At 53.6% G+C, this 24,983-nt stretch overlaps 1 protein-coding gene across 4 annotated transcripts in view; it reads right to left on the reverse strand.

Annotated features, from left to right (window-relative positions):
• The window catches only part of LOC133238799 (protein sidekick-1), a 733,626-nt gene that overhangs the window by 135,224 nt on the left and 573,419 nt on the right, over nucleotides 1–24,983 (reverse strand). For all 4 annotated transcript variants that reach the window (XM_061402289.1, XM_061402290.1, XM_061402292.1 and 1 more), the window contains exons 15-17: nucleotides 13,617–13,764; nucleotides 12,578–12,718; nucleotides 7,913–8,094 (exon numbers count right to left, since the gene is read on the reverse strand). In XM_061402289.1, the coding sequence (XP_061258273.1) occupies nucleotides 7,913–8,094; nucleotides 12,578–12,718; nucleotides 13,617–13,764 (471 nt within the window). The remainder of the gene's footprint in view (nucleotides 1–7,912; nucleotides 8,095–12,577; nucleotides 12,719–13,616; nucleotides 13,765–24,983) is intronic.

The raw sequence follows: 24,983 nt of genomic DNA on the forward strand, positions 1-24,983 counted from the left end.
ATGAGACAGAATGGAATAGAGCAGAAAATATTAAAAACCATCACACACTGTCAGGGTAATTACTGTTCTCTGACCCTTTTGTTTCAGGAGTGTGTGTCTGTCCTGGGTTTCCATGTAAAGCAGACTTATTGTGCCTGCTTTTCATTCCAGTAAAAAATATCCACAAGCTATTGCAAACCCACTTGAGCACTGAAAATCTGGAAGCGATTTTTGCCCATGTTTATATGCTGAGCCCCGAAGAATTGATGCTTTTAAACTGTGGTGTTGGAGAAGACTCTTGAGAGTCCCTTAGACTGCAAGGAGATCCAACCAGTCCATTCTAGAGGAGATCAGCCCTGGGCGTTCTTTGGAAGGAATGATGCTAAAGATGAAACTCCAGTACTTTGGCCACCTGATGTGAAGAGTTGACTCATTGGAAAAGACTCTGATGCTGGGAGGGATTGGGGGCAGGAGGAGAAGGGGACGACAGAGGATGAGATGGCTGGATGGCATCACTGACTCGATGGACGTGAGTCTGAGTGAACTCCGGGAGTTGGTGATGGACAGGGAGGCCTGGCATGCTGCGATTCATGGGGTCGCAAAGAGTCGGACACGACTGAGCAACTGAACTGAACTGATGGTCACACAGTCTCGTGAATATGTGGAAACACACTGAATTGTACACTTGAAATGGTGACTTTTATGGTGTAAGGGGACGACAGAGGATGAGATGGCTGGATGGCATCACCGACTTGATGGACCTGAGTCTGAGTGAACTCCGGGAGTTGGTGATGGACAGAGGCCTGGTGTGCTGCGATTCATGGGGTCGCAAAGAGTAGGACACGACTGAGAGACTGAACTGAACTAAACTGAGAAGGAAAAGCATAAATTTGAGCACTTCCCAGTGTTTTCAACCTGTGTGACCTTTGGAAAGCTGATTACCTCTCTGAATTTCTGCCTTTTTCTCTGTAAAACAGGAACCATGGTGCCTCTCTCACACAACGGCTGGGGGATGGCTGCAGAAGGCGATGAACATACGTGGATGGCACACAGGACAGTGGAAACTGGCACACAGTGGCTCCCCCTGAAGAAGGCGATTCCTACCCTTTCCTGTAAGGCCTCAAAGACCAAGTCAGGCCCACACCTAAAGGAACACCCGCACGGCTTTGCTCAGTTCCTACTGGGTGCTTCAGGGGATGCTGGGAGAATCTGAACATTAGCCTGTCCATGGGCGCAGCCTGAGGTCTACAAAGTCATCAGGACTGAGAAACAAATCTTTTCGTGCAATGTCATTTATGCTACATTGAGAATTTCCCAAGAGGAGATAGGAATGGAGCTTGCAGAGTGCTCATTTATAATCCTTACTTTAGAAAACCCTGCGAAGCCCAAGTGAACATTTAGGGGCTTTTACTAATGTTTTAGAAACCTGGATAACCAAATGTTTTTTCCCATTTCTCTCTAAATATGGAATAGTTCTCCTTCATTAGAAGGTAATGTTCTGAAACCAGAATAAATCATTACAGCACAAAAATACCTGTTACAAGAAGAAAAATGATAAAGAAATAAAACCAGAAAAAATTAAAATCTTGGCATGCTCAAGAATGATGATTTATAGTATAATTTGTCTTTGAGCCCTTTATAGAAAAATCAGCATTTGCATCTTAATGGACCCATTTAAGGAAGGAATTCTTGCCTGGAGAATTCCATGGACAGAGGAGCCTGGCAGGCTACAGTCCATGGGGTCGCAAAAGAGTTGGACATGACTGAGCGACTAACACATTTAAGGAAGGGATCAAGTTTGCTAACCTCACTGGCTTGGGGCTTCCCAGATGGCTCAATGGTAAAGAATCTTTCTGCCAATGCAGGAGACACAGGAGACGTGAGTTCCATCCCTTGGTTGGGAAGATTCCCTGGAGGAGGAAATGGCAACCCACTCCAGTATTCTTGCCTGGAGAATTCCATGGATAGAGGAGCCTGGTGCAGGCTTACAGTCCATGGGGTCACAAAGAGTTGGACATGAGTGAGTGACTGAGCACACCTCAAATCTGCTTGGTCTGCCCTGGCTCTTTACGACTTGTTCAAGAATTATCTAACACAAACTTTCTCACCTCCTAGCTTCTCATATGCCCCACTGGCCCCGATTTTGCTCATCAGTCCCATTTAATAGATGTTGTTAGCAGGGCCTCATGACCTCTTTCCTGCAGAAGGAAGTTTTAAATGTGAGAGATTAACCTAAACATGGGCTTTCTCTCTGGCTCAGTGGTAAAGAACCTGCCTGCAAAGCAGGAAACACAGGAGATGTGGGTTCGATCCCTGGGTCAGGAAGATCCCCTAGAAGAGGAAATGGAAACCCACCCCAGAATTCCTGCCTGGAGAATCCCATGGACAGAGGAGCCTGGCGGGCTACAGCCCATGGGGTCGCAGAGTCAGACACGGAAGCAACTGAGCACGCACACAGGCAATGCACACACGGAGCAGCAAGACTCTTAAAACAGCTCTAACCACATGAACCCAAGCTGTCAAATCTCCACTGCAATCACCCAAATGAAATGGAAGACAACTTCAGTTCACTCCAGAAGTTCTTTCCGAACCCTTCCAGAAATCAATATGCTTTTGGTTTCAAGAGGAAAAAGCCAGAGAGTCTAAGTTCTGCATAACTAAACACCCCGTATAATTATGAGCATTTTTCCTACTGCCAATGTCTACTTCAGCAACTTTCTAATCATCCAGGAAGGGGAGAAAGGCACTGTAGTCATCTGGAGCAATCAGTGGTTCCAAGTCGATGCTGACGCAGTGGTTAGCTCCACAATCAGTTTCTGTTAAAAACTGCTCAGCTAATGGTGAGAGACAGGTGAAGCAGTCACGTGACCGCGGAGTTCTCAGGGGAGCCTCGGAGTGGCTGGGGCCGCACACAGCGTCAGGACGTGGGCCGTAACAGATGCTTTTACTGCATCTCAACAATAAACGGGACTGAGGAGAAACCTGGGGCATGACAGGTGGATGGCGGTTCTCACCACTTCCGGGGTCAGTTCACTGGGCTGAGGTATGGCCCCCTTATCTTCCTTCAGGAGCCCCCTTGAGGGAAGCCCCTCTGAGACTGAGGCCGCGTGCTTGGGGCCACGCATCTCTGGGCAGCAGCCCCCCCACCCGCATTCCCGCCCCCTGTGCCCTCGCCGGGCCGACACCGTGTCGTTCACACATCCTCTTGCGGGTGACCGTCTGACATGCACACGCCCCCCTGGCGGCAGTGGGAGCCCCTCGAGCTCTCCCAGCATTCCGACATCTTTTCAAGAGGAGCCTTATTAAAGTCCAGATAAATCACACTGCGTGTCCCCGATGGCTCTAGTCCACCACGCGGCTAATGGGAGAGGAAAAGGAGGCCGGCTGGATGGCGGCTCAGCTCTCCCCTTTGCTCCTGCTCCTCCACAGTCTCCTGACCAGCTCCAGAATTGTGAGTACACACATTCCAATAGTTTCCCAAATTAGGCTAATGAATAATTAATCTTAGGCGTAATTCACCCCTCCCTACCCCCTTAACATATCAGCATTTTAATTCTTCCCTTTTCAGCATCAGGCACCAGTTAGCCCCCCAGCCTTTCTCAGCGCCGGCCGCAAACAGCCCTGGGACACACAGCGGGTTGCCGGAGCAGAGCCGCTGAGCTCCAGAGGAGGCCGAGGGGTCTGGGGACTCCAGTCTGGGTGGTTACGAAGGACCAGGAGGTGCTCTGCCCGCAGCGGCTGTGAGACAGGCTGTCTCACCAGTTTATCCCTGGAAACTGTACATCCTTCGGGCGACTCCTCAGCAGGAGTCGCCGGACAAGTGGGACAGACACTGCTAGCTGCCCTTTGCTTGCCCTCCCCTCTTCCTTCCTTAATAGTGGACGTAAACGTGCCCAGCTGAGGGACCCTTCCCAGGCTCTCTGGCATGGAGACAGTCCATGAATTGTAAGCACAAGTCTGTAGCAGATGGGACTTCTAAGAAAGTTCCTCAAAGGTGGGCAAACTTGATTATTGGGCCACAAGGCAGACCCTGTGCCTTCCTCCTTCTAGAATGTGGATGTGATAGCTGGCATCACAGTAGTTAGTTTGCAACCACGAGGCAAGCACTACAGATAGCAAAGCAAAAAAAGGAGGACTTGGTTCTCTGGTGACCATACAGCTGCCACTATGACTCCACAGAACCCACTGCCCCGTTTGGTGTCAGAAAGATGAAAACACATGCCCACTTCATCTACGGTGCTGTTCCTTTGGGTCTGTTTCTAGCAGCCGGATTCCATTCAGAACCAGTTCAGCGGCTACACGTACTTCCCTGACGCTGTCCCAGGAAAGCCCCTTTGCGGGGGTGCCTTCACAGTGACGGCACATTCCCCGAGCACCGAACGGGACTGCCTTCCTGAGAACGAGGCCGGACTCTGTTCTCATTCTCGATCTTGTTTCACAAATGCTAGTCTTCACTTCCGGTCGAGGCTGAAGCCCCCAGGCTTGACAATGAGACAGGTGTCCCCTCTGGTCTCAGTGCCCTGGCCTGTTGCGTGGCCCTACTATGTCACTCAGCAGGCACTCACACCAATTCCTCAACGTGCGTTCTTGATTTTACTAATAGCAAAGAAATTGACCTCAAATTTCTTTCTGTACGACTATCATGATGGAGACATTCAAATCCCACAATAGATACTGGTTGTTGTCAGGGTGGATGGAGGAATACAGACAGAAACATGGGTGTGTGTGTCACAGCTCAGCATTTAATAGCATGGCTTCCCTAGTGGCTCAGAGGATAAAGCATCTGCCTGCAATGCAGGTAGACCTGGGTTCGATCCCTGGGTCAGGAAGATCCTCTGGAGAAGGAAATGGCACCCCACTCCAGGACCTTTGCCGGGAAAATCCCATGGACGGAGGAGCCTGGTGGGCTGCAGTCCATGGGGTCGCGAAGAGTTGGACACGATGGAGCCACTTCCCTTTCACCTACATCGCTTCCTTTTCTCTTCACAACTGCCCTTAAAGTAGTCAGGGCGGGTGGAGATGTCAGAACTTTACAAATGCCAAAAAAAAAAAAAAAAGCAGAGGCAGAGAAGAGCTAAGATGTTTCTTGAAGGCAGATAAGTAGTATTGATAAGTAATAAGAGTCAGGCTTTATGGACTCTGGGCCAGGGCCAATTCTGGGCCTGTGTAGGCAGAAAGGTGTGTGTGTGTGTGCCCTTGGTGAGTGTTCCCCATGTAAGTTAGCCCCACGTGAACCCCATGTGAGTGAGCCCCGTGCTGAGGGTCCAGATATCTCCCCTGGCCGTGTGTCCATCCTGATCTGCCAGCTGTGGAGCCCAAGGGACCAGTCTCGGGGCTCAGGCATGACCCTCAGACAAAAGGGGAAAGGTCAGAGGCTGAAATGGCCTGAGAAGCTCTGCTGGTGACCGAGGGTCCAGGGCAGGGGCAGGGCAGGGCCTGGAAGCAGAGCATGGAGCAGTGCTCAGGGTCAGCTGCCCGGGCGTTACCACTGCACGGAGCACACGGGTCTGGGCGTGCCAACCACGGCTGGAAAAGACGCCAGGAGCCCCAGAGGATGTGTGTTTCCTGAGTCCACACCGAGGCTGGCGGGATCACAGCCTGCATCGGGGACTCACAGAGGGTCAGAAACACCCTCAGGTGAGCAAAGATGTGGACTGTGATCACCCTGGGGGCCCGGAGACCTGCCGGGACTCCTAGCTCCAGGCTCCCCTGCCAGCCACCCAGTAGCCAGGCCAAGGAACGGTGATCCACAGACGCAGGCTGACACGCAGATGGGAAAACCGCACACGACATCTGCTCATAAGCAGCTAAGAAGAGAGAGACTCTGAACACCTCAGCACGCAGAGCTACCGGAAGTCAGGTTCTCACCTACGCAAGGAAGCAGATTCCTCCCAACCTCACCCGAGCCGAGGCATCCAGAGACGGCTCCACGCGGAGTCAGCGCCTGCCTCCCGCTGTGTCCAGATCCACAAGGCCCTCGTGCTGGAGGGGCAGGCACGCCACCAGCATTCAGGCTGGATGAATCCCCTGCGGGGCCCCACTGACCTCAGAGGAGCCAAGGGAGCCCAGAAAACAGCGCTGCTGACTCAGAGGACCCAGCGTTATCGCTGCTCCACCTGTATTAGCCCAGCGACCTCAGACCCGCTCAGCGTGAGCAAAACACACCGTTTCACCCTAGAAACTGCCAGTGAGCTGAGGAGGGGGCTGGGCTGGTCCCATGGGACAGGACGCCCCAGCGAGAGCTCGTGTGGCAGGCTGGACGGGGTGGAGGGGCAGCCCAGAGGGGATACGTGTGAAGCCGCACTGCACACGCCCATGGCTCCTCTCAGCCCGCGTCGGCGATGGGGGGAGTTCATCAGCTCACAGCCGAACCAGCACTCTGCCGTCTGCAGCGGCTGCCCCACCCTCGGGCCCCTCCAGTCTCCCCTGCACCCCTGCCGACAGGTCTCCCTTCCTCACACAGCGCTCCGATCACGTCGCTCACAGCCCTGAAGCTCCCCCCGGGACGGCGGGGCAGACGCGAGATGCAGCGCCCCACAGCCCTTCCCAGTCAGGGGGAGACTGAGCCCCGCACAGAACGTGAGCGTGCCGGCAACAGGAGGAAGCCGTCACTGTGAACGGTGCTGGGGGGCCGTCAGCAGCAGTGTCTGTCAGTTTAAGTGTTTCCGAATTTATTGTTATTTTATTAAACGGACTAATTAAAGCAAGCGTTAACAGAGCAGGTTTTCAGCTATTTTCATTTTCCAATGAGTGATCAAGAGGTGCAGGCAGACACCAAGCCCTTCCTGTCGTCCTGCATGCTAAGTCTCTCTGCTCCTCACTGTGAGAGCAGGGCTGACGCCACTTAATTCGGGAGGAGGATTTATGGGCTCAGGGATGACAACAGACGGCCGATCAATACGGGATGATAATGACAGCGTGTAATATCAGGGAACATTAGGCCTCAGGCATGATTTGGGGAGAGACGTGGGCAGTTAGGAACCTTATCATCTGAAAAAGGCCAAGGCCTGGTAGCAATAAAAACGCCTAAGCAAATAAACTCACACCTGTGAGTCAGGACAGGGGAAAACTGCTCAGCGAAAAAGGGGTTTAGATTTGGTGGGAAAATTGCTTCCCCGGGCCAGGCTCTGGGCTGCTCTGGTGCGCCACTGTGTCCAGAGAGGGTCTATTTGTTACTGTGAAGAGCATTGAAAGTGAAATGCAGACATGGAGAGTGTCTCTGAGGGTCCAGCCCTTCCTGGGGCCAAGACCCAGACCCTGCAGAAAACAGTGGAATTAACTGGAAATGACGGGGTTGGGTCTTAGCATATAAATTTAAGACCTGCTGGCTTTATGGCACTCTGGCTGGTCAGTTTTGGGGGGTGGGTGTGGGGAGGAGTTTTTATGGATCTAGTGAATTGTTTGCCTGTGTAACTGAAAAAGGAAACCCAAAGTGGGGGTGGAGAGCAGCGAGTCGCAAACCCCATTACTAACAATTGTGTTACATCGCTAAAAACAAAACACTGAATGATCACTCTGTGAAAAACGTTCACAGCTTCACACAGGACTCCACAGCCACCTCCACTGCAAAATATACCATTATTCCTTTTAGAAAAAGTCAATTCCACAGGAATTTTCAGAATAAGTGGACCAGTTAAAGGATGTGTAGAGACACATTTCATCCTTAGGAACAGGATGAAAAGCAGCAGACAGAATAATATATACAATCCCTTTCTGTGGTTTTGCTATAGTTTATGAATAGAAGGAGAGATTAAATTAAATATGTGATTCATCCCCTTCTGATTGCTCCCTAGAGGACTGAACAGTCTATTTTTATTTCAACAGAAATAAATATTTCAAATATTGAGTGAGCTGATCAACTCGCTTGCTCCAACAGAACTCTGCACATCTTGCTCCCCAGTGAAGAAGACCGTGCCGCCTCGGGCAGGCTCACCTCCTTGCAGGGTGTACTCAGTCACGGCCCTGCTGAAGACGCCCAGGCCGGCTCCGTTGTAGGCAGCCACCTGTATCTCGTACTGGGTCCAGATGATGAGCTCGGTGACCAGGCAGTAGCTGACCTCAGGGCTGCTGATGTTCCTCTGCTGGTACTCCCCGGGCAGGCCGGCCAGGCGGTACCTGCGGCAGAACGAGAGACGACTTGAGCCAGAGACTGGGCTTCCCCGAGGTTCCTCCACACGGTTAGAGGAGATCAGGGGTAGACAGACAAGAACAAAGCCCAGAGGTCTGCCCCAGATGACACTACTTCCACTTCTATCGCTAAGAAGGTCTGATCTAATCTCACAGTGACTAGAAGCTCTGGGCTAACAGATCTGACACTTCAACCATGTTAGGGTTCAGGAAAAATGATCCCTTTTTAAGTGTCAGTCGTCCAGGGAGTACAACAACTCAGGACCCCAGTTTTCAGACAGGATTTCTAGTGGGTTGTAGCTATAAATCAGTCCTAGAGACCCCTTCCTCCAGTGGCTCTGAAACGACGAGGAAAGAAGTGGGCAGCGTGGTGCCCCTCGGTGTCCGGGGGCTGAGCTCCCTGCTGGGCTAGTGCATGAAGTCCAGAGTCAGAATGACTGGCTTTCAAAGGTGCTCACACTCCTAAAATTCGGGCCCACTGCTAAGAGTGGCTTTTAGGGGACCTGTGAGAGGGCAATGTGCAGGCTCTTCTGTGGACGAAAGGCAGATTTAAAGTTGCATTTATTTAAAACAATGATGTACACAACTCTGAACACAGAAAATGTATTAGCTGGGAAACTGTTATTTGCACAGAGAAAGGACTGTTTTAACTTTATTTTGAGTGACGGACGTCTTCCATGATCATGTGTGCAGAAGTGAATTGTTCCTCTGGGTAAACTGAGGGGCGAGAGCTGTGGGAATAACTTCCAAGAGCGTGGAGTTTCTAGCCGAGAGCTGGCTACTTCCTCAAGAAGATGAGAGTCTGGTGCTCGGTGGGGATGGCAGAATTGCAGGAGGACACAGGCCTGGAGTGGGCGGGAAATGCACGTACTCCCCACAGCGGGCCGGGGTCTTCAGGCGCCTCCAGAACGCTGAGTGGCCCTGCAGAGTCCCGGTCAGTCACCGTGCCGTCCCCAGGGCCACAGGGCCTGGACGCAGGGAAGAGCCTGAGCCAGACTCACTCGAACCAGCATGTCAGCAAGGCCACCGCCCTCAGAGAAAAGAAGGAACTCCGAAATCCACGCCTGGAGCGGTAAACAGCTCTCCAAGGAGAGTGATGACTGAAAACGCACTCAGGATGTACGGACATGGTAATAAAATGTTCTTCATGAACATCAGGGATTTCTGAGACTCGTCTTTGAGCCCTTCCTGCTACAGGCCACTTGCGTGTGGTGAGTCCTGCCGGAGATGAGGCAGAAAGGATCGAGAGCAGGCGGGCCACGAAGAGCGCAAAGGCCCCGGCCTTCCTGCCTCGCGCCTGAGAGGAGCCGCAGGACGCGGGCCCGCAGCGGCCCTGCGGGGAGCGCTGGCACACGCATGGCGCTCCGTGACGGGCAAACGTGCAAGAGGCCTCATACCCATCTGTGCTTCTCTCCCACCCCTCCAATCCCGCTGCACCTCATTGGACCCCCAGCCAGGGGTGGGTGCCACTCACGGCGGGCTGAACCAAGTCTATCATACGACGGCCTGTCTTCTAGGCAGGGAAGGCTTGGTGTGGCGTCATCCGAGTACCAGCCATCTCCCCATCTACACAGCAGGGACTTTGAGAATAAATGGCCCTGGGACAATCAGACAGGCATTTTGAAAAAAGGCAAATATTGGCTCCCACCCACACCAGACCCCAGAGTAGCCTGGCAAGTGAGTGGGCCCAGGACCACAGGTACCCAGCAGGGTACAGCCGGGCATGGCTGCTGGAGACCCCTGCTTCACTGTCCCGTACGCATTCCAGGGAGGGCAAAGCAAGCCGCCCAGAAGACCAAGCTGGGAAGAAGACTCACGCGCTGGAAGGTCTGAAGCCAACTCTTACCTCTCTGAGCCTTGGGTTCCTCCTGGCTAAGGTGACGTGGTAATAATGGCATCCCGCGGGGGCGGTTCAAGAACAGGATGAAAACAATGGGCGGAAAGGAGATGCGATGGATTGAAGCACCGCCCCCAAAACATTTCTCTGTGGGGAACGCTGCTTGTGTGGGATGTGTGCCAACAGAGAACCCTGAGTTCTGAGCCCTGAAACGGCCTGCTCACCCCTCCTCCCAGACCTATCTGTATGAGGCGGGGAGAATCGACCTCCTAGATTCCTGGCTCTCCCTTCCGGCAGGGAGCGTGGTCCATTCTGACCAGCGGCTTCAAGGCGCTCTGGTAATATTCACAGAATGTCTAGGAAGGTCATAATTAATAACAGAAGCGCGGGGCATCATCCGCTGAAGGGCCGGATACGTTGCCCAGGAGACCGTCTCAGAGAGAACAAGAAGATTCTTTACGTGGAAATAAACAGGACAATGTTTTTAAAGGACATAACCCCTATGTTCCTCTCAAAGAAACACCCTGCCCATTATTATGAATATTTTATTACTGTGCACGCACTCTAACTACTTCTTACAGCCGGAGCGGCGGCGGTGATTTATTTCCATTTTGTTCTTCCGTGGACCGTGCTGCTGGTCTGACATGGAGCCCTGTGCCCCGGAGGGTACAGGCTTGCAAACAGAGCTGATCTGCAGACTGGAGGATTATTCGGAAATGTTTCCCAGCAAATTCATTTTGGCATGGGTCTTTAATTTTTGAAAACTTGGGATATTCACAGCCTGTGTGGTACACCCGCGTCTTGGGGGCTCTCTGGATTGAAGCCCCTGCAAATACGGATGCCCTCTTTTCCAGCGCTTGCCTCTACTGACACCATCACAGAAAATCCTTTTAAGAGTCATAATCCCACAAAACAGGGAAATGTGCAGTGCCCGACAGGGCCTTGCGACATCAGAGAGCTTGCGTTAGGAAACTCCACGCCCCGAGCCTGGCTCTGTGGCCTGACTTTTAAAGTCCTTTTGGCAGATGGAGCCCCAGGAAACTTTTCTTCCCTGTGGTCAAAAAAAGACAGAGACGGATGGGATGACAAGCATGGGAGGGGGAGGCCGTCCAGAGGGGAGACCAATTATCTTCATTAGTTGATGAGCAGGGAACCAGGGGACAGCTGGGTGAGCAGCGAGGAAAACCTGGGCCTCGAGCAGCGGGAAGCGCTGGGCTGCTTTCCCAAGGGAGACACCAGGCTCTGGAAGCACCCACGGGCCCACAGTTCCACCCACGGGTCTGCAGGCGTCCCCTGCCCACAGGGGGCCGATCGGCAGTCTCCTCTGTGAACCGGGGGAGGCCAGGGGCTCAGGGACCGAGGCGGCCCTGCGTATAGGTTCAGCCCTGCGGCCCTTGTGCAGCCAGGGGACGGCCGCGTTTGAACCTCTTCAGGCTTAGATAACGATCTGGCTTGTGTTCAGAGGATAATTCATATGCTTCAGGACAACTGGAGAACAGCAGTGAATTGGTTGTGACAGGCACACATTACGTTCACATAGATAAATGTGTATTAAATGATGAGCGGGTGATCACATAAATACATGCTGGGGATGAGCTGACTTCTGTACGCAGACAATGGAGTTAAAGAATCAACTCTCTCATAATGTTTTACGTTTAGCTAAGACGTTACGTCACTCTACGTTAGGCCTTTGGTAGCCTGGTGTCTCCTGGTCATGGGTCTAGCACGAGCGTGGGCTGGGCATCTGCATGGTGGACACCTGCCAGCCCTGCCCGGAGAGGCTGGCGACGGGTGCGCCCAGCCCTGCCCGCGGAGGCTGGCGACAGGTGCACCCGTTAGGAGGGAGGTAACAGTTACCTTTTCAATACTGGTTTGCTTTTTTCCTTTCACTTGTGTTGACAAACTACCAAAACGATCGCTTTCGCGGCCATTTTAAACTCAGCAGTAATTTTTGGCAAAGCAGGTTCCTTTGCCAACCCAGCCAGGGCTGGCGCGGTTCACGCGAGGTGCTCAGAGCCAAACCCCTCCCAGAGGGGCAGAGAGAGCAAACTGGCCGCTCCCGGGCCGTGTCTGGTCTGCAGCTGGGAGGTGCGGCCTGCCCTGCGTTTAGAACATACTGGGTTCATTCCCAACACGGAAAACTGAGAGAATGCAGGTAAAAAAGCCAGACTTTTACCTGTTTTCGGTAATCCTGGAAAACCTGGCAGGCTCAACATACTAGCATGGTAAAAACTGGCTTGTAATGAAATCAATTGTATTTTTATTAATTAAAAATCATTATACTCTAGAACGCACACCTCTGGTAAAAACCTCGAGTGAAAGGATTTACAAGGAATAAACACACCTTGCTTCCAGCCTGGAACACTCCCCTCCGTTCTGCTAAACGGCACTCCCCAAGGGTGGGTTCCTGTGTGTATGCATCACAGCTGGATCTGCAGAGCCTGTCCCCGAGAGGCTGCCCACAGGTGCTCGTTCTCGCTGTTGGCCGCAGTCTCTACCACCCCCGGGAGTCCTACCACTGGCCTGAGTCTGGATTACCGCTGGGCTCCTGCAGACATCTGAGCTTGCGGCCTCAGCAGGACGGACACTGGACTGTCCACGAGGGTGCACGTGTGGCCGGGCGCGGCTACTTGCCTGAGGATGTACCCGCGGAGCACCCCGTTGTGCTCCGGCTCTGGGGGCGGCTGCCACTGCACCATGATGGACTGGTTGGTGCGCCCGCTGGCCACGATGTTTTTCGGGGGAGCGCTGGGTGGCTCCTCCGGGAGCATCAGTCTGAAAAGAGAGGGCGGGAGGGGAGGAGAGATGAGCCCCAGGAGCATGGGGCCCTCGCTCCCATTCTCAATCTTGCTGAATCTTGAGCCGAACTGTGTACTTGAATCGAGTGACGAATAAAGCAAAACACACAGCTGATCCGACAGGAAGGACAAATCGATATAACGGGTCCCGAAGACACAGAGGGCGAGCTTGTTCTGCCTGAGCGGCCCACGGCACCCCTGCCCTGTAAGGACCTGGCGAGCCGGCTCGTGGGCCCGAGTCCGGGGCTGTTTCCAAATCGCTTTCTTTGGCTCCTTCAGTATTTCACACACCAAGCCCCCACGATTAGAAAGCAGTCATTCAGAGCTCTCAACACTTCCACCACACAGGCCTGCCGAGTGCTCCGGCTGGCTGGGGAGGATGTGCTGAAATGCGATGAAGCCCTTTCCCCAGGTCACATCTGAACGGGCTTGAGAGCAGCTGCCGGCCTGGGTGGGGAGGACTCAGCATCAGGACCACCACCAGGGAAACGCGGGGGCTCGCTCTGCCTCCCGTGAATCTGCTGGGTGCTTCTGAGTCCCGCCCCGCAGGCGGTCAGCTGCACAAAGGGCCCAGAGACACCACCAGCTCTTTAATGTCATGGACACAGGGGGCTCTGCGATCAGGAATGACTCCTGTCTGCGCAGTCTGAGCGCCCCAGGGACCTAAGAAACTTCCCTCTGCAGTGAAGGAGCCCCGACCTGCCCCGTGAACCCCACGCTTCCTCTCAGTTACAGGCTTCCCACTCGTGTCTGTTCCCCACTAAGGTCACTAAGGGCGGAGGTCGACGACCTCGAAGTGACCTCAATGATGGCCTCCCTCCGCTCCACGAGATGCTCGGCCCCCTCGCTGCGCCAAGGCTGCCGCGGCGGCTCACCTGCTCGTCTCTGCGCTGTACTGGCCCTTGCCCACCTGGTTCACGGCGCACACTCGGAATTGGTAGGTGCGAGCCGGGGTCAGGCCGCGCACCGTGACGCCCGTCATCTCGGGGCCGACGTCTGACAGATGCACTTTCCAGGGAGAGTCTGAAAGGAGGAGCAGAACGAGTTCGAACCTCTGCAGGCGCCCATCTGAATGATAACAAGGGAAGGCAAAGTGCATCCGCATAAACCGTCTCCCTCGCTCACCAAGGCAGATGGAGGGGTTGGCCCCGCTGAGCCGACACATACACTGAGGCGTCGGGCCGTGGCCAGTACCAGTGAGCCTGGCCCTGACTCAGGCCGTCCGCTCCCAAGTCCGGGGGTGCCTGCCGCCAGCCCCAAGCTGTTGTCTACACGTAAAGGGATAGTTTTTGTTCAGCCTGCACGTGGCAGTTTAAATGGAACCAGAATGTTGTTCCTCATTCCCGTGTTCACTGGGTAATGAGAAGACGCTGTCAGCTCACGTGGCAGATTGCAGATTTGTCTCCCAGAAAAGGATGCTGCACACGCCACCAAATGATAAATAAAAACTATATTCATTAACATTTTAATAAAAGAGGAAATGAGCATGATAAAGACAGATGGGCCATGCATTCTGCCGCCCATCTGCGTGGCGGCCCGTTCCATCCACGCCCCTGAGCGGCTCTGGCTGGAGAGACGCGGAATGAAACTCACAGAGAATTTAGGAGATTTTTCCCCCCGGCTTTCCGGGCAGGTGTGGAAGGGCGACCCTGCCAGCCAAGGGAGCTCTTCCATGCAAGGCTTCGGAAGGGCTCTGCCTGGACCCCACCCCTCCCCGGGACATTCTCTGCAGAGTTGAGACAGGCTTTTTGGCCGAATCACCTCGCGGAGCCTTAGGATGAACAAGCGCCCTCTGTCGGGTCCACTCGGAATTGCTCTGAGGCTCAAGTTATCAGTGAAGTGAGACGGGGGGGGGGGGGGGGGGGGGGGGGGCGGATGGGGACCTCTCACGGGGACTCAGATTGTCCTTCTTGTTCCTTGGAAACGGTAGTGCAATCGCTCGCCCACGTCTGCGAGTGTCACACAGGGGCGACTTGTGACCCTGATGTCAGACAGGCTCAGCTCAGACTGCACACAGGCTTGCACAGCCCACACACAACATCACAGCCACTTCCGTGAAGACCTAGAGGCCTGGCTATGGAGACTTACAAGTCTGCACTTGGGGGCTCATCAGAAATGCGCTCGGGGTCTTTATGGGTGAAGAGGTGGCCATAAGCTGTTCTGAGATGAAATGAGGCCCTGAGAGGCAACTCCTGTTGACCCACACGCAGTGCCATCCACCCTAAGTCTGGACTCCTCGATGGAAGCTGCACGCTCTGCAGCACGGCGCCAGTTGGGCCATGAAGGCTGAGTCTTTTTAATTATTTCAAATAAAGCTGCTCCCAAAATGGCTTTCTGGGATGGCAGTCCTCGCCACCAGCTGGGCATCCTGGCTTGTGCTGCTCGGTGATGGAGGCGATCTAGTGCTGACAAGGAGCCCTGCTTTGACGTTTCCTTTACAAGTGCAATGTGTGTGTCTCCAATTAACTGTAGAAAAACTCGCACCCGTGTTTCCTTTCACTTTGGAAGCCTGAGACCCCTCTAGGGCGTCAAACAGCTCGTGGTGATCTGGTTTTCTGGGCAGGTTCCCTTACAGAAAAGAGTCCTCTGTCACCATGGAGGGGGACGGACGCTCCTCTAGTGTCAGCGTAGCTGGACGTGGTTGGCGGGAACTGGGCACGCTGAGTCAGGCTTCACAGGAGATACAGGCTCCATCCTGAAGATGGCTGATACCCAGGTGAAAAGACAGAGGCCAAGTTGACCCTGAGCTCTTCCGCTTGCAGCGCTTCGGTTTCGTTCCTGCTTCTTATATGAAAATGCGCGTTATGTGTGCTCGGCTATTCAATTGTGTCTGACTCTTCGTGACTCCGTGGACTGTAGCCTGCCAGGCTGCTGTGTCCATGGGATTTCCCAAGCAGGAACACTGGAGTGGGTTGCCATTTCCTCCTCCAGGGGGTCTTCCCGACCCAGGGATTGAACCCACGTTTCCTGCGTTGGCAGGCAGATTCTTTACTACTGCACCATCCAGGAAGCAGTAATATTGGGGGGCGGGTTGCAAATTGAAAGCCCACTGAAGTCCACTTCACACCCATCACTGCCGCTGCTGCTAAGTCGCTTCAGTCGTGTCCGACTCTGTGCAGCCCCATAGACGGCAGCCCACCAGGCTCCCCTGTCCTTGGGATTCTGCAGGCAAGAACACTGGAGTGGGTTGCCATTGCCTTCTCCATCACACCCATTAGGACACCTGCTATCAACGAGCAGACAATAACGTGTTGGCAATGACGGGGAGAAGTTGGAACGTGTATACACCCCTGGCAGGGATGTAAAATGCTGCAGCCACTATGGGAAACAGGGTGGCAGTTCCTCAGAAAGTTAAAAACAGGATTACCGTGCGATCCAGCAATCCACGTCAACACATGTACCCCCAAAGAACTGAAAGCAGGCTCTCAAACAGGTGTCTGTACAGCTCTTAATAGCATTGTTCACAATAGCTAAAAGGCGGTGCAAATAAGCATCCATCAACAGATGAATGTATAAACAGAATGTGGTCCATCCATGTGACGGAATATTAGTCAGCCTTGAAGAGGGAGGAAACTCTGAACTATGCTCCCACACGGATGGACCTTGAGGACATTATACTTAGTGAAATAAGCCAGACACAAAAGGACAGAAAAACGTATAATTCCACTTAAATGAGACAGCTGGAGCAGTCAGATTCATAGAGCGAGAATGTAGAAGGCCAGGGGCCGGGGAGCTGCTTAATGGGACAGGGCTTCAGTTCTGCAGGATGGAGTCTGCGGATCATCTGAACGCCGCCACGAGTGCGTCATTAGGATGGGGCGCTTCGTGTGTGAATCTCACCACAGTGAAAAGTTCCACCTGATTTACACACAGCACGACGGGGGATACCACGCGAGTCCTGAGGCCAGGGCGGGGTGCTGCGGCCTCTGGCCCAGGCCTGGCCCCGCTGGGGACTCTGCTGGACGTTCCCATCTTCACCCAGACCCTCGCGACCGTCCCCACCTTGCCTGTGCCCCGGGGGCCTGTCGGGCAGGGGGGTGCTCTTCCCTCCTCACTGGAGACACTGCCTGCTTTCTTCACACCAAGGTCCCCTTCTCTTCTCTGGGGGCAGCTCCGCACAGCCCCTCCCCGGGCTCCGCGGCTCCCGGGCCCTGTGGCCACGGGCGAGTCTGGCCCCGCTGCCGCCAGCCACTGGTCACTCAGTTCCCCCGGCCCCACTCCTTGGTCAGCTCTCCCGTGTAAAGGCCCCCTGACCACAAGCCGACAGTGTGCCTGCTCTCGCGGGGTCCTGAGCGACACGATGCAAGAAAGCGTCTCTTCATCCCTCTCTTCCTGCAGACGGCAGGGTCTGGGAGCAAACAACTCACCTGCTCAGCCAGGTATGGTGGCCGTTTCACAAAGGGGCAGCGTCAGAAGGACTGTGGTCCAGGCCGTGGACTAAAGGATGAACTGCACAGGCAGGAGCCGAGACGCGCCCGGACGCTACCTTCCAGCCCCACGCAGGCCCCTCCCCCCACCGATCCCCGACTCGGCCCCACGCGATTCCCTGGCTCAGGGCCATCTGTTCACGTGGGGTGTAAACAGCTCCTGAAGTGCAGCCCGAGCCGCAGGAGCTGCTGCCCAGTCTGATTTGACAACAGGGCCTATTAATCTGCTCCAGACCCTGGGGCTTTGCTCAGTCCTCCTGCTGCATCTATAGGATTCTTTATTTATTCTTTTTCCCTCTCCTGCTCGAAGATAAAAGATCTGGCAGGAAGAGAGATTAAACTGAAAACTAATACAAATGAACCCGATCCATCTCATGGGCACTCTGATTTGTCAAAAAAAAAAAAAAAAATGGTTGTGGGGAGGATTTGCTCATTCACAAGCTTTGGAATTGCTAGTTTGCTGAGAAGTGTTAAAATTTAAGTAGCAACTCTGTTCCTGACAATCAATAACACAAAATCCCTTTAAAAGATTCTTCCCCAGGTCCTCACAGAAAAGTACCACAAGATGCTTCTCTTAGGGCTGGAATGCAGAAGAACCTTTCAATAGGGGAAACCACCCCATAGAAGTCTCAATAGCTTTTTCCCTCCCCCTTGGGGATGCCCCTTGCTCCTCTGATCTAGAAGACTAAGGAATTCCAGTCTTTCCCAGCTGGGCTATTAAAAAAACCTCTGCTCCACAGATGGGCATCACTGAGCTTTTTTCCTGGCTTCCAGTGCCCGGAAACCAGAAGGCGGTAATCACCCCTCCACTCTGTCTGTTGGTTAAAAAGCTGGTGGGTTTCAATCTTCCCAAACATACTGAAAGCTTTTTTTCCGATTAAAAAAAAAAAAAAAAAAGAGCATCACTATTTTCTCAATTAAAGGTACTTGAGGAAGGAAACTAGTTTCCAAAGAAAATTTCCTTAATTGCCAAAAGAACTGTTATTACTGTTAATACTTAATGTTTGTGCTGCCGTCTGCCTTCTGGAGGCTGTTTCACATCCATGACCACACGAGACCTCTAGGGGAGGAGGCACTCTCTCCCTGCTTAACAGGCCGAGAAATCAAGGCTCCAGGAAGTTTAAGTAACTTCTACCCAGACGTATGGGCTGTCGCCGCCTAGCCTCCTGGGGGGCTCCAACGTCACTGAGAGCAGAGCAGCAGGGCTGCCAGTGTCTCCTCGTGTGACGAGGTACGGGGTGCCCAGCAGCACCCAGGAAGCACACACACACGCATACACATACACACGCGTGTGCGTGCGTGCACACCAGGAAGGCACACAAACCAGAGGCTGAGTGTCTCTGGGCGGTAACGAAGGTGCAGGGACCACTTAGATGGCACCGGGAGGAAGCAAGCAGCCAGAGCCTGGAGACACTGCACAGGAAGTGCCCTGGCCTGTGCGCCAGGGAGAGCAGGGGACGGGGGTGGGCAGGAGGGCAGGGCACGGGGCGGGGGGTGAAAACAGGGAAAGTTGATTAAGAGATGAAATAGGCAAAGCCACCAACACGACAGATGGACGTGGTTTGGGTCCTGATTCAAGCAAGTCAATTGTGAAAAGGCTTTTTTTTTTTTTTTTTAAATAGGGACACTTAAATGTGGACTGAGTGTAAGATGATATTAAGGATTCTATTAATGTTGTTTGATGTCCCTGTTTGAGTATTTACTGCATCACGTACGGATGAAATGACAAGATCTCTGGGACTTCTTTTAAAATACTCTAGCAAAAAGAGTGGGGCAGCTGATGAAACAAATACCGTCAACTATTGATGGTTTTCCAAACTGAACACAAGAATACTCCGCACCTTTGAGTGTATTTAGTATTTTTCCTGATGAAAAGTTTTTAGAAAGTGACTGTTTTGTCACAGCATTGCCAGCAGTGAGCATTACGGCTGTCTTCAGCTGCACACTTGGTAGGCGAAATGATCAGATCTCACTGATGCTGTCCCTTGTATTTTTTGGTACAAATAAGAATGAACGTGCTTTCCTTAAAACAACTTCCCCCAGGTTACTGAGAACTAAGTGGAAAATCAAGATGCGAATTTATCATTTTTCTAATTGTAATCCCACTGCTGAGTTGGCTGCAGCTGTCTGCACTCCTTCTCTCCTGAAACAGAAGGGTTATCGTAAGAATTATAGTAAGAAGAGACATCCACCTAAGCAGGGCTTCCCAGGTGACTCAGTGGTAAAGAATCTGCCTGCCGATGTAGGAGATGCTGGGTCGATCCCGGTGTCAGGAAGATCCCCTGGACGAGGCAACGGCCAACCTACTCCAGTATTCTTGCCCGGGAAATCCCACGGACAGAGGAGCCTGGCGGGCAAGCCCACAGGGTCACGAGGGTCGGACACAGCTGAGCGACTGGAGCATGCGCTCACACGCATCCACTTAAATAGCCACTCAGGAGATAAGCTTCATTCGGCTGCATCTGAGTCACTGTCAGAGCCCCAGCACCTAGAGGAGGGCCTGACTCACCCCAGGGCCCGGATCCGTCCTTTTTTTTGGGAAGCAGCTGCCGTGCCAGGCGCTGTGGGATGGCTCCATGGTGACCTGCACTGGGCGCCATCGTCCACATCCACACATGGGAAACGGAGGCACGGATGACAGCCTGATCCTCCCATGTCGTGGAAACTTCCGGAGAGGTACACGTTCGTTGTTTCGACGTCTGGCAGTTGCTCGGTATTGCAGCAGGAAAGCCAAGGGCTCGGTCACAGAGAGCACGCAGAAGGGGAGCTGGACCATCACCTTCGGGGTCCGGGGAGGTCACACTCAGGGGAGACTCTCCTCTCCCAGCCGGGGCTGGCCATGTGGATGCGAGATGCAAGTGCTCTGGGTTTCTGAGGCTGACAGTGCACACTCAGGACGGGGCGATGGCGGAGGCAACCCGGGCACACCTCACTTGCAGCTCCCCCGTCACAGGCCCGTCCGCGGCACCAGCAGCAGCCGCAGAGAGCGGTGCCTGGTGGGGGCGGGGCGGTGAGAGGGTGCTGCGCCCTGTGGTCCCTCCCCAGATCCCTCGTCCCAGCCTAACTGTGAGAGGACCTCCGACACTCCCCTTCATCCCCAGATTGCCACCGTCGTCCACGTCAGGGTAAGTCTGAGAACCTGCCAGGCCAGGAGGAGCCCACGGAGATGCCCAAGGCCCCCAAATGGGGTGTGGGCCCGGGTGAGGCTCTGGGACAGAAACAGATGCATGCAAAATGCCGGGGAGACGGAATAAAACCTGGCCTTTAGGTAACAATCATACGGCAACATTGGCTCACTGATTTTGACAACGTCCCACACAAAGGCAAGTTAATGAGAGGGGAAATCGAGCGTGGGGTTTGGGGAACTCTCTCCCCACGATTGTTCTGTAAACCCAAACGTTCTGAAATAAAATGTTTAGGAGGTGGGGAGCAGGGAAGGCCAGCCAGTTAACGGGGCAGTGTGGACCGGGGCGTGTAGGCCTGGACTGGACACCAGGTGTCCTGCAGGGAGGACGGCGGGGCTGCAGTGTGTGGCCACCAGGCATGCCTGGTGCATGCTAGCTGGACGTGGAGAGCTGGGACTGAAGGCCGCGGGACTCTCCTGGAGCTCACACTCTGCAAAGTGGGCCCTCCTGTCAGGGCTCACAGGAGCCTCTCCTGTTTGGGGACCTGCTGCCTTTGGGGTGCACTGAGAGCAGGGGGCTGGGCCTCACTGACTGCGAGAGCGGTCACCCGATGCCCTCTCCAGTGGCACGTTGAGCCCTTGGCCCCCATCTGCACTGGCCCTGCCCAAGATCCCCGTGGGGGTCCTTTCACCTTTGAATGTTTTTATTTTTTATGTGTAATTTTACTTGCCACTGCTGCTACTGCTAAGTTGCTTCAGTCGTGTCCAACTCTGTGCGACCCCATAGACAGCAGCCCACCAGGCTCCCTCGTCCCTGGGATTCTCCAGGCAAGAACACTGGAATGGGTTGCCATTTCCTTCTCCAACGCATGAAAGTGAAAAGTGAAAGTGAAGTTGCTTAGTCGTGTCCGACTCTTCGCGACCCATGGACTGCAGGCTACCGGGCTCCTCCATCCATGGGATTTTCCAGGCAAGGGTACTGGAGTGGGCGCCATCGCCTTCTCTGGTAATTTTACTTAGTTATTTTTGGCTGTGCTGGGTCTTTGCTGCTGGGCGGGTCTTCTTTAATTGAGGTGAGTGGGGGCTATTCTCCAGGTGCCATGTGGGCTTCCTGCTGCAGTGGCCTCTCCTGTTGCAGAGCAGGGGGCTCTATTGCGCTCGGGCTTCAGGAGAAGCAGCACGGGGGCTCAGCGATTGCAGCACATGGGCTCAGCGGTTGCAGCACGCGGGCTTAGCGGTCGCAGCACACGGGCTCAGCGGTCGCAGCACGCGGGCTCAGCGGTTGCAGCACGCGGGCTCAGCGGTTGGCGCGCACGGGCTCAGCGGTTGCAGCACGTGGGCTTAGCGGTTGCAGCACGCGGGCTCAGTGGTCGCAGCACGCGGGCTCAGCAGTTGCAGCACGCGGGCTCAGCGGTTGGCGCGCACGGGCTCAGCGGTTGCAGCACGTGGGCTTAGCGGTTGCAGCACGCGGGCTCAGTGGTCGCAGCACGCGGGCTCAGTGGTCGCAGCACGCAGGCTCAGTGGTTGCAGCACGCGGGCTCAGCGGCTGGCGTGCACGGGACCACTTAGTTGCTCGGCGGCATATGCCATATTCCTGGACCAGTGATTGAACCCACGTCCCCTGTGTTGCAAGGTGGATTCTTAACCACTGGATCACCAGGGAAGCCCTGAAAGGTTTTTTTCTTAACAAAATCTCCAAAATTACATATGCTATAAAACCTGGATTGACTCTGAGAACTGTACATCCACAGAGTAATACTAAAGGTAAGTTTTATTTAAAAACATATAGACACATACATAAATATATATGTATGTATTTCTCAAAAAAGTAATATAAAATCATTTCCAAAATTTGGAGGAAAAAAAAAGGGGGAGCAGCAGAAAAAAATGAAATGAAACAAGCATAGGTTGATACTATGGTTGTTTTCTAAACCACCCTCATGATTTTTCAAGTGCTCGCTGTAATTATTTTCAAGTTTTTCAGAGACTCTGACCTATATTTCAGTGCTCAGCTCAACGAGTTATTGAAACTACTTTGGTGGGATGAATAACATTTACTTCTCTATGCTAAAGGGCCCTCAGATTATTGTCATCGTGTCAACAGAGACAGTTTCAAAGCCCAGACAACACATAATCTCAAGCTCCTCAGAGTGAAGCCACTAGGATGGGGGCTGTGGAATTGATCCCCGCTCTGAGCCACTCATCTGCTCTGGGTGGATGTGAGAACTCAGAGGTGAGCGTGTCTGGGCCATGGAACAGCCTCTCCTGGCTTATTCACAGCTCATCCGGACGTTAAAGGAGAAGCACAGATAATAGCTGGTTCCATGAAAGTTAAATGAAATCATTCTACAGGATTCTGGATAAGGAATGATTAAAAGAATGAGAGGAATATAATTTGTAGTGGCACTTTAGAATTTCAAGCTTGAGCTGGCAGAAATAACAGTTCTAGAATAGGCCGTACTCTTGAGAGAAGACCACGAGGTCTTCCGTGATTCTATCACACCATCAAACATACCTTAAGTGAGTGAACCGAAGCACAACTGTGAAAGGGTGCTGTGACTCAGACCTGCTCATGGCGCCCATGGCGGGTGAGACTGAGGTCTCCAAGGTCCCCGAGGAGGGCTGGGGTGAGAGGCTGAGACTAGTCAGAGGCGCTCATGGGGCCAGGAGGGGGAGCAGGAAGGGACAGCATTTTCTGTCTCAGACAGAACCCCAGAGAGCAGGCGGCTACAATAGTTCCACAGCCTCCACTTTGGGAAGGCTTTCTCTGCTGTATCTGTTTTAGAGAAACAATAAAACTGTGCACGGTTAGAGTTTTAAGTTTTGTCTTAAAAGTGAAGAACAAAAAGAGCTGAGAACTTGGGAACTAAATGAAATTCCCGGCTAAGGAATATGGCCAGAGTGACGGCAAGAACAGGCTGTGAGACCATCAGCCGTTCGCATCCCTGGGTCTGAGCCTCCTAGCTCTGGGGGAGATGCCAGACGCGCCCCAGCTGGGCTCACGAGGGGACTCGGTCCTGGGAAGGGTGTGGTCCCTGAACGGGAGAGGCTGTTTGCATCAGAGGAGATGCTAGCTAGAGCGGCTAGACACGGGGCCTGGACAGGCCCAGAAGTGGAGGGGAGCTCATCCCGGGGTAGGAGACAAGCCCCCAAGCCCCCCGCCTCAGTCCGGCTCCACACCAATGACATGGCGACACGACAGGGAGGGTCTGGATGGATTTTAAAATGGGAGCAAGTGCTGTCAGTGTGAGGTTCAATATGCAAAACCCACAGAAAGTGGGCTCGGATAAAGCCACCTCCTCACTCTCACAGGCTATGAGAAGGCATCCGTGTGACATGTGTTTCAAAGATAGTTGCAAATAATCTGAAGCATAAGAACAAAGTCTCTCTGCCACTTTGGCAAGAAAACAACATGCAGCCAGGTGTCAGCTTTGAAGTTCATGATACCAAGCGGGGAGGAGGAGGCTACACATGCTCCTGGGGTGGCAGCTGCCGGCTGACGGACAGACAGACACCCATGTGGGAGGAGAGCAGGCTGAGCCGTGAGCGGTCTCACCGGGAAGGCGGGCTTTCCCCACCTCCCCGGGGACACGACTGTGCGGCTGGACTGACCTGAACTGCGCCAAAGCCCGGCCTCTGCGCTCTAAGCAATGAGCGCCTCTACGCAGGAACAGTCTGGGGCTGGCGACCGGGTCGGAAGTGCGCCTGGAACTAGTGTCCAGGCTGTTGGAAGCACAAACACATTTGGGGGCCACAATTGGGGCCACCCCACGGACTGGAGCCCACCAGGCTTCCCCACCCTTGGGATTTCCCAGGCAAGTATACTGGAGTGGGTAGCCATTCCCTTCTCCCAGGGATCTTCCTGACCCAGGGATTGAACCCCCATCTCCTGCACTGGCTAGCCGATTCTTTACCACTGAGCAACCAGTGAAGCCCAAAGATTTTAGCCACCATTGATTAATGAGGGAACCAGTAAGATGTTACAATGTATCAGAAGAGCATTTGAACAACATATACACATGCTGACCATCGGGAAGGCTAAAATGAACTTACAAACAGTTGCAAAACTGGCCCATAGCTTCAGAGCAACAACCAACCACTACGGTCACGACCTATCACAAGGACAATTTCCATGGACAAGAATTATTTGCATCATTGCGAGCTTTCTAGAGAAAGCTCTAGAGTTGCGAGATTACCCTAGAGTTGTAAAAATAGCTCAAAAACAATGAAAAGTACAGGCCCCTAAAGCATCAGGTGACCCTGAAGGTGGCTCGAAGGGCCACGGTGACCTGCCCTTCGGTCCACTTCAGAGTCCCTCACAGGTTTTTCTGGCACTCTCCCCCGTGGGACTGTACCAACCTTAAAGACTAGTCTTGATCAAACTCGACCAGCACTTTAGAGCAGGCCACGCCCTCCTGCTGTGTGACAGTCCTCAGCCTGTCTGCAGGGTCCCCTGCCCTCTCTCTTTTCCTTTGTTTGAGTCACACAGCCTGTGGGACCTTAGGTCTCTGACCAGGGATTGAACCTGTGCCCCGTGCAAAGACGGCTGTCTTAACCACTGGACTGCCATGGAGGGTCTGCTGGGCCTTCCCCCCTCCGCCCAGCAGGCTCATCCTTCGGGCTGGGCCTTGGGATGTGGCAGTTCTCTCCAGTCCCTGGCCTCTGGCAGAGACGCCTGGGACCAGAGGACG

The sequence above is a fragment of the Bos javanicus genome, chromosome 25, assembly GCF_032452875.1.
Source record: "Bos javanicus breed banteng chromosome 25, ARS-OSU_banteng_1.0, whole genome shotgun sequence".
Classification (NCBI taxonomy): domain Eukaryota; kingdom Metazoa; phylum Chordata; class Mammalia; order Artiodactyla; family Bovidae; genus Bos; species Bos javanicus.